This window comes from Chrysoperla carnea, chromosome 5 (genome assembly GCF_905475395.1).
Source record: "Chrysoperla carnea chromosome 5, inChrCarn1.1, whole genome shotgun sequence".
Lineage (NCBI taxonomy): Eukaryota > Metazoa > Arthropoda > Insecta > Neuroptera > Chrysopidae > Chrysoperla > Chrysoperla carnea.
Window position 1 is genome coordinate 2,677,646 of NC_058341.1, and position 9,099 is coordinate 2,686,744.

The 9,099-nt window shown below is 31.0% G+C and overlaps 1 protein-coding gene across 3 annotated transcripts; it reads right to left on the reverse strand.

The window, feature by feature from the left end:
- Positions 1-975: 975 nt before the first annotated feature.
- Positions 976-5,158, reverse strand: LOC123300249 (monocarboxylate transporter 9-like). Of its 3 annotated transcripts, XM_044882787.1 has the most exons (8): positions 5,066-5,158; positions 4,011-4,192; positions 3,750-3,876; positions 3,516-3,659; positions 3,064-3,323; positions 2,167-2,719; positions 1,648-1,839; positions 976-1,354 (listed from the first exon to the last, which is right to left on the reverse strand). In XM_044882787.1, exons 2-8 carry the CDS (start codon positions 4,155-4,157, stop codon positions 1,200-1,202), a joined length of 1,578 nt encoding a protein of 525 aa, XP_044738722.1. In that variant the 5' UTR covers positions 4,158-4,192; positions 5,066-5,158; the 3' UTR covers positions 976-1,199. The 3 variants fall into 3 exon arrangements, with proteins under 3 accessions (XP_044738722.1, XP_044738721.1, XP_044738723.1); XM_044882786.1 differs by lacking the exon at positions 5,066-5,158 and having other exon boundaries at positions 4,011-4,236; XM_044882788.1 differs by lacking the exons at positions 4,011-4,192; positions 5,066-5,158 and having other exon boundaries at positions 3,734-3,870.
- Between the last annotated feature and the right edge of the window lie 3,941 nt (positions 5,159-9,099).

Consider the following 9,099-nt stretch of genomic DNA (forward strand, 5'->3'; position numbering starts at 1 on the left):
AATTGTGTTTTATTTTATTTAAATTTACCGCCAAATGTATGCAAACCAGTTTATGTGCTGACATCTATGATCGAGTTACGTATAAATAGATGTTATACTCTCGAGACAACATCTCAATCTTCAAACTTAAAATGAGTCGTCATCTTTTGACGGAAAATATTACTAAAAATTCAATTTATCCCTGGAGCTATCCTTGATTCCTCTCTACATAAAATTTCACAATTTCTGATGAACAGGACATGGAATTGTGGAAGCCAAGACTCGCGTCAAAACAGACTCAACGATCGAATGTACAAACTGATTCAGATGAAGATTATTTTCGGGTCACAATCTACGTACCATCGTACATCGATTTGTTTCTAACAAACTTAAAGGATCGATCTTTAAATCATCGCAATATTTTATCAAATTTTTTTGGCCTCTTTCCCAAACAAAATGAAAATTCCTATAAAGACTCTTGCGCTCAACTTATTTTGAACCATAATTTGATCTCTGAGTCGACAACGTTAAACTTTAGCGAAAACGTACTCGATATTTGCAATGAAGATGCGTTTCTAAATGTCTAACAAAAGCTTCGAATGAACACCCTTTTCAATTTTTCATTGTCTCAAAGAGACCTTAGTTCAATGCATCGGAGCCATGCCACAGAGTTTGGGAAAAGTTTTTCCTGTAGCTGTCATAGTTATAACTTCTTGACAAATAGTTTTTGACAGAGTTACATTTGATAAATTATTTTTCGGCTTGATTTTAACTTTTTCAAGGGAGAGGCTTGCAATATCCGATACTTGTGGGTCCTAAATGTTTAAAAAAATGAAATTTTAATAAAAATAAATTTATTTTTGTATAAAAAATAATAAGTACAAAAATAATTAAGAATATTTTACACATTTAAGACTAAAAGAAATTGACAAAAATTAGGAAAACTTCCATAAATTTTTTTTATGGTTCTATAAAAGATACTTTCACAGTTTTTTCCTTTGCTAGCAACAATTTTGGCCAAAAAAGATGAAGAGATCTTAGGTAAGTATATTTTTAGGAATTTAAATGACTTATTACTATTTTTTGGCTAATTATCGCGTCTTTATATCTTATCTGTTGCCTATTCTAAACGTACTGTAAGCTCATGTCCGCCATATTATCACGCTCCGATGTCATGTTATCCAAAATTACCTATATTTATTAAATTTGTAAAAATATTGTCATGATTGAGTCATATTTGTTTTTAATTTATTTTGTTTATCTTTATAACGTCTTATAAATTTTTCGATTGTCCACGAAATTGTTATAGCAAACGTTAAAATATTTAGAAAGTGTAACGTTAATGTATAGTTTTGAGTTTTGTCACGAATCAATCCTGAAATAAAAAAAAAATAAATTGTATAAAATAGTTTCAAATTTTAAAGAATACACATAATTAATCTTTTTTTTGAGATTTAGTGATTTTCGCACAATTAGTCGATTCCTATCGTTGTAAAGCTTCATTTTGCGAAACACGAAATAATAGGTAGAGAATAAGTCGCCTTATTATCGACCAGACTAAAAATAATAAATAAAGAAAATAATTTTGCATTCTAAAACAGGGTTGATTACTTTTGTGCCACTTTTTATAAGTTCATTCATTCATCTCTTGTCAGTTTTGATGCTTACCTACAATGGGACCCAATGCTAATGCGGTAAATCCTCCAGCTAATAATTGTAGTCCAGTCGCAGCTGGTAAACGAGTTAATGGTACATGTGACGGTATTACTAATGCCATAAAAATTGTTCGTATTCCTTTGCCAAAACCAATTAAAGCAGCAATTGGTAAAGATACTGAATACGATTTTGTAATTATTAGCACTGAAAAAAAGAAGAATTTGTTTAATTTATCGAATTTGACATTACCATAAATTACAGATTTCTGTAAAAGTAGTCATTTGACATTACCATAAATTACAGATTTCTGTAAAAGTAATCATTTGACATTACCATAAATTACAGATTTCTGTAAAAGTAGTCATTTGACATTACGATAAATTACAGATTTCTGTAAAAACAGTCAATATAAAATATTTCACGGCCATCTTTTCTGATATACTCAATGAATAATTACGATTATTATACAGCGAGCTTTAAACCCAGCGAAGTAGGTGGGTATCACTCTAGTTATTGATCAAAATTACTTACATATTCGTCCAAAAGCAATACACATAATTCCAATCATAAAAAACGTTCGATTATCCCAATTAACTTTGGCCGATGCAAATGGAATTGTAAATCGTACAATAATATCAACGGTTGCAACCATCGACATGAAATTTGCGGTTTGTAATTTATCAAAATTATAATCTTTTAATACAAATGGTGTTAAAATTGAAAAATTAAATTCGACAAAATATACCACCGTAACGCCCATCATAATATTCAGAAAAATCAAATCTTTTAATAGATCTAATTCGAAAAATAAAATAATTGAATGCCAACATGATTTCTTTTCATTCTGATCTGGCTTTGTTCGGACTTTTGGATCTTTTTCATGATTATTTTTCATTAAATTCTCGGTTTCATCATTTTTCTCAAGTTTATCGAACGCATCTTTATCAGTGACCGTCGGAACTGTTTGAATTGTTCCATTTTTGTGTAGCTTTGAGAGTTCATGCTCATTTTCATTTTCTAATGATACGAAAGTTTGGTCCCTGTCTGTTGCTATGGTAGCACCATTTACATTTTTTAATTCTACCTGGAAACAATTTTTTTGTTTAATACCAATATTTTATGTCAAGCAATTAGGTTACAGTGGCTGTCCTGAGGTGAGACACACTTAGATCATAGGATCCGCTGTGACCCGATACCGAATAACGAAAAAGTTGTCTTTGATGACCTCTCTGACTTCAGATCGGAGAGGTTGTCAAAGAAGGACTTAATTAAATGAGCCCTTATCCTCTACAGCTTTAAGTTAGCACAAAATGGATGAAGGGCAAATAATTTCTGCTCCATTGTACGGGGATGAAAGCCTTGAAAAAAAGGGAGTATATTTGTGGAGCAGGCCATGTTTTTTTGCAAATAATATAAAATATTTCTTACTTCATTTCGAAATTTTGTATGCCAATGTACTGGATGTAACAAGCATGCACATACAATGGCATGAGCAGCAATTCCAGCAAATATTAGAACAGTACCCTCCACTTCATACTGATTTAATAAAAATCTAATTAAATGTGGCATTATAACAGGCCCTAATGCTGTAATGGTCCATGAATATCCTGTAGCAATACGTCGTTTTTTATTAAAATACGTATTTAACGCTATCGAATTTGCTGGTAATGTAAAGCCCATTCCAATACCTTGAGGAAAAAATCGAAATTAATCATTCAATAAGGTTCTAAAATGAATCTAGAGGCTAGTTTGAGAAAATTCAATATAGAAAGTCATTTTCAACTAAACAAAAGTCGACTTTATTTTGGATACCTCCCAATTATTGGGTCGAAACAAAATATGAAAAATTTTAATTGCACACAACACTTACCACAACTTACCATAAAATATCGAAAATACCACAATATATTCTGGAAATGTTTTCGTAAATGCTAACAATACAATCGATAGAAAACATATTGTTGCTCCAAACAATGATACTTTTCGATATGTAAATGCTCGAAATAATGGCCCATTCATTAATCCTGAAAAACACAATAAATCGTTCACATAAAAATATCGAATCGAAAATTCGCACATATGGAACGAACTTATTTACAATGAGGTCTACGCACCCATTAGCGACGATACGGCTGTATTCATATTAATAATTGTGGACGTTTCTGCTGCGGAAATGCCTAAATAATCAAATTTATCACGAAACAGAAGGCCAAATTGTTGTAATGGCGGATACAAAGTTAACTGAAAATTAATTAAGGTACGTTTTAATATAGAAATTTCATTTGTTTTACTTTTAAATCTGTTTAGTTTCCTGAGTTTGAAAATTCGGGAACTTCAACTCATAATCAGGAATAATTTAACAATTCAAAACTCACGGTTGCAATTCCACAAGCAAAACAAATTACCCAACTCCAACCACCATCCGGCGCTTCAAAATCAGGATCACCAACACGTAATCGTCGACGTTTAGGGCCATTTTTATCTGATATCCTAATAATTTTCATTTCATTACGATTTTTCATTGTTTTAAACTTGGCGTCGATATAAACACATGAAACTGAAAAATTTTCAAAACATATTATTTTAGTCACTCTATGTAAGTTTAAATGACTTTTCAAGTACATATGTTTATCATTTATGTCATCATAAATTAATAAATTTATTAAATTTAAATTAAGAGCACTTAATATAATTTTTATCTGATTTGAATTTGAATATTTTTATTAGCCTAAAAAAAAGTTGTAAGTACAAGTATTGCCATCTAGTAGTCGAATTTGTTACTACTGAAATCGGGTTTTCTTCTGATTTTAATTAGTACGAATTACTATCACCGGTATAAAAAGATACATAATAGTATTAGTTATTATGTTATGTATTAGGAAATAAAAATCTTGAAATATTTGCTATCTTTATGAATCATATGATGAAATTGATAATTCATAAATTAATTGTCATAAATACAATAAATATCAAATGTCCGTCACAGATAATTTAATTTAATTTAGATAAATTGTCTTCGAATTAGAAAAATTTTTGTTACTGGTAAAGTTACATTTTCAATTAAAAAAATCTCATAAAAATCGCGAAAATACCTTTTTTAAATTTCAAAATTTTAAGAAAATTAAGATTAACTTGCCAAGATTAACTACACAGCAATTCGAAATTGAAGGTATTATATTAGGAACGCTTTTCATTGACAAGCGGTATAAACATAAAATGAAAACATGCCATAAGAAATGTCAAATGGAAAATTGAAAACAAAAACATTTAACTTAGGCATTATGATTTGAATATTTCAATTTATGAATTAAATTAAAAAATTTATAAATTTTTAAATAAATATTACCGACCAACATAACAATTAAAATTAAACGCATATAAAAACACTAAAAAAAAAAATACTAAAATGAACGAAAAACTGGATAAATACCTCAAGTTATCACTTAAACTGGCTGTTTTTCTCATGAATAACTTAATTCACGAATATTTCCATTAAAAATTATAATTAATACACAAATTTTTAGCTTCTTTTCATCGAAATTTTAACGAAAAATTCATCAAGCCGACTATAAGAATATCACATTGTTAACATACAAAACTAAAATACTGAAAACGAAACATTACGAATATCAACGATATACCAGTTCGTGCTGTTGTCACTGACCTTGTCGAAAATAAAAATAGAATATATAATATACCGCGTGTTTATTTTAGAATTCATATCAAATCACGTCATAATGGCACAAATCAGCTTCCATTTTGAATTTTCAACCAATCATCATTAGGATGATTCCGAATTTGACTGACACTACATTTGAAGCAAAATTCATTTTATTTTGCGTCATATTATGTTTAACAGTTATAACAATGGAAACTTAACATTTACGAAGAAAAAACATTATTTAAGTACTTAATAAGGTACTGAAAGTTAAAAGTACTACAGTGTTGGCACCATATTAGTATTTTTACCATCAAAAACAGGGTTTTTTTTCCTGGTACACTTTATAATGGAATTACCCATTAGTCATTTGAGTTACTATCTAAAAATAATCCTAAAATCATAAGAATAACTATTTCCAATTCTTTACATGCGAGAATTTCTTTTTAGAAATGCTATTTAGATAGTTCGGCTGAAAATTAGTTCAAAGTCACTTAATTACAATAAAGACAGTTTTTGGGGACTCTTGCCTGGTAAAATTGTTAATTGTTTTTGAAATTGTGATTTTTAACACAGTACCATATGGAAGAACTCGCAATAATGTCAATTGTACAAAAATTAATCGATTTAGCTTCAAAACAGTATTCATCATGAAGAAAATTTGATCACAGATGCTGTAAAAAAAACACAGTACTTTACGACGCTTTCTAAGAAGAAAACATAATAAAACTTCAAAAATTAGCCAAATTTTACTCATAAATTTTATCTTTTACGATAGTTTTACTACATTTTATTATATTTACGTGATACAAATTGCCTAGTTGACGAGTTGATTAGACTAGTCAACTAGAGCTCAGCTAATAATAGCAATGGATCAAATCAGCAATTTTCAACCAATGAACCATATAGTTATTGATTTGCAATAGTATGAAAATTTATTTATAGAATTTCTTCTTAGAATTTTCATCAAAAACTTTTCATATTGTGTTCAAATAAAATACATAGTTTAGTCTTTTTCTTTTTTGGGGTGGCAAGCGAATAAAATGTACTATTATAGCTATTCTTTATTGTTGGAGAGCAATAAATATTGTCAACCACTAGCTCGTGACATAGTGAATACTCGACGGTGTACTTTTTTTTTTTTTTTTTTTTTTTTATTTATTAAAACTGGCTTCAGCATATCTGCTATACGGCCATTATCAAAAAAAATTACAATTAGGTTACAAATAAATGAAAAATAAGTAAACAATTCAGAAAGAACATACAGAATATAAATAAAGATATATATATATATGTATATAAAAAAAAAAAATAAATCATCTTCTGGATTTTCTAAAACAAACAGATAAATTCTTTAAAAGAAAAAAAAAAAAAATATTAATAACATAAATAAATAAATAACTTTTCAGTTAGGAGAACAAAAATAATATAAAAAATTTTAACTTCTGGATATTCTGAAACAAACAGAAAAATTCTTAAAAAAAAAAAAGAAAAAAAAAAAATTAAAAATATAAAATAAATAAATTTTCAACTAGGAAAAATTAAAACATTCTTTTGTTCATTTATACACACAGGGACACATAAGGAGTTAGATAGGAAATTCGTCGTCGGGGCCCGTCGAGACTTTATACAAAGGAAATAACACGTAAAAACACAGGTTGGGGGCCGCGGAAGGGTTGACAATAGAGTGGGTTATATATAAAAATTATTATAACAAAAACAGAATAATTGTAAAAATTAAAAAAAAAGGGCCAAAAAAAAATAACAGGGGGTGGGGATAGTATTTAAATTTGGAGTTTGGACTTGTTCAGGAAGGAACAAATTGCAGAAAGGATTTCATATTTATTTAAGGATAGGAGGTGGGGAATATAGTAGGGACCAAAAACACCCATACGGGCTAGGGAGCTTAGTAACAATTGTCTATGCTGGTTAAGGAGTGGGCAGGCGAACGTAATGTGATTTATATCACAATATTCATAGCCACATCTACATCTGGTGTCGGGGGCAATATGTATGCGATGTAGATGGACGGGTAAGGAGTTGTGACCAGTTCTCAAACGGCCAATCATAGTTACATTTTTTCTGCCCACATCCCATTTGTGGAACCATGTTTCAAGTGATGGGACTGGCTGTATTTCATACAGTTTCCGGCCTTTCGTCGATGTATTCCACATTTGGGCCCAATCACGCAGCATAGAGCTCTTGCAGATGGACCATAGATCTTGTGCAGGTGGTGGTGATTCATCTTCTGGACCCGTTTGGACTGCGTCCCTAGCCAACATATCAACAAATTCGTTCCCACGTATACCAATGTGTGACGGACACCACACAAAGGCAACGCGGAAACGACTTTGAATTAGTTTAAATACGGTATTTTTGATCAATACTATGAGAGATGGGGTTTTGGAGTAAATACAACTTTGTTTTAAGAGGGAAAGGGAGCTAAGTGAGTCGGATATTATAGCTGCCATTTCAATTCCATTTGACTCCACGTATGAGAGTGCTTCCAAAATAGCGACACATTCTGCTGAAAAGATTGAAAAGTGTTCAGAAATACTCATAGTGGCAGAATGCGCGCTATTGGGGCAATGGATTGCAACTCCCACACGTGAATTTGGTCCCACCTTGGAGGCGTCTGTATAGATGTATGTGTAATTTGGGAGAATGGTGTTAAGATAATTATTGAAAGTGGAATTGACAAAAGATGAACCATAATCGGCATGTGCCTTGTCAAGTCCACAATCAACAAAAACCGGAATGGTTAAATATCGGGAGGGAAAATCAAAAGAAAAGAAGGAGGGTAAAAGCGATTGGTAGATAGGAATTAGCGCAAATACTCGATAAGCCACCAATAATAAAGGGAGGTCCTTGTTTCTCCAATAGTAGGAATTTGTACAGAGGGTGTTTAGTTGAATAAGTTTTGGAATGAGGGGGTGAGATAAAGAACTATATTGTTTTAGAAAAAATTTTTTGGCTAGATACAGACGACGGACTTTTAGTGGAACATCCGCTGCCTCAATCAAAAGGGAGTTGGTAGGACAGGAGCGCATTTGCCCTAAAGCAATGCGTAAGGATTGAAATTGGATTTTGTCTAATTTATACGAACGCTGGTCAGATAATGGGCATAAGAGGAAAGAACCATAATCGATGAAACTTCGAATTATTAGTCTATATATCGTAAGTAAAGTACTCTGATCAGCTCCCCACCAAACTTTAGTGAGAGCACGAATGATGTTAATTCGGGGAGTACAATTATTTACAATATAGTTGACATGTGAGTTCCATTGCGACTTTCCATCGAAAATGACTCCAAGGAATTTCACAGTTGTTTGACAAGGAATAGATGTGTTGAGAAAAGGGATGGATTCAATATTACATCTATGCCTAGTGAAGACAATAGCTGAGCTTTTTGTAGCCGATATTTCCAAATTGATAGATATTAAATGGTTATGCAGTAAGGTTAGAGCGTTTGAAACATGTTCTATAGCTGTTTGCAAGGATTGGGAAGACGTATACAGGACAAGATCATCTGCGTATTGCAGAAGCTGGATGGGAGGCTGATTTACAGTATGTAAACCAGAGGTGTAAATATTGAATAGGAGACGGTGTACTTTATTAAAATGTTCAACAAGCCCAATCAAACTGAGTTGAATGACAGCTTCAGCTGAAATGTCAAATACAGTTGTATACTTATTACATGAATAAATAACTATTTTTAAACTATTTTTATAAAAATGGCTTTATTGAGGTATATCCATCTTGCATTGAATGATTGATTCAGTGTATATATAGAGTGGACCATTTAA

Bases quoted from the DNA above. Each gene is read 5' to 3' on its own strand.
- LOC123300249 (XM_044882787.1), bottom strand. From the start codon at position 4,157: ATGAAAAATCGTAATGAAATGAAAATTATTAGGATATCAGATAAAAAT. The intron at 3,324-3,515 runs GTAAGTTGTGGT...TTTTTCCTCAAG, and splicing joins GGTATTTTCGATATTTTATG to GTATTGGAATGGGCTTTACA. The intron at 2,720-3,063 runs GTAAGAAATATT...AATTGTTTCCAG, and splicing joins ATACAAAATTTCGAAATGAA to GTAGAATTAAAAAATGTAAA.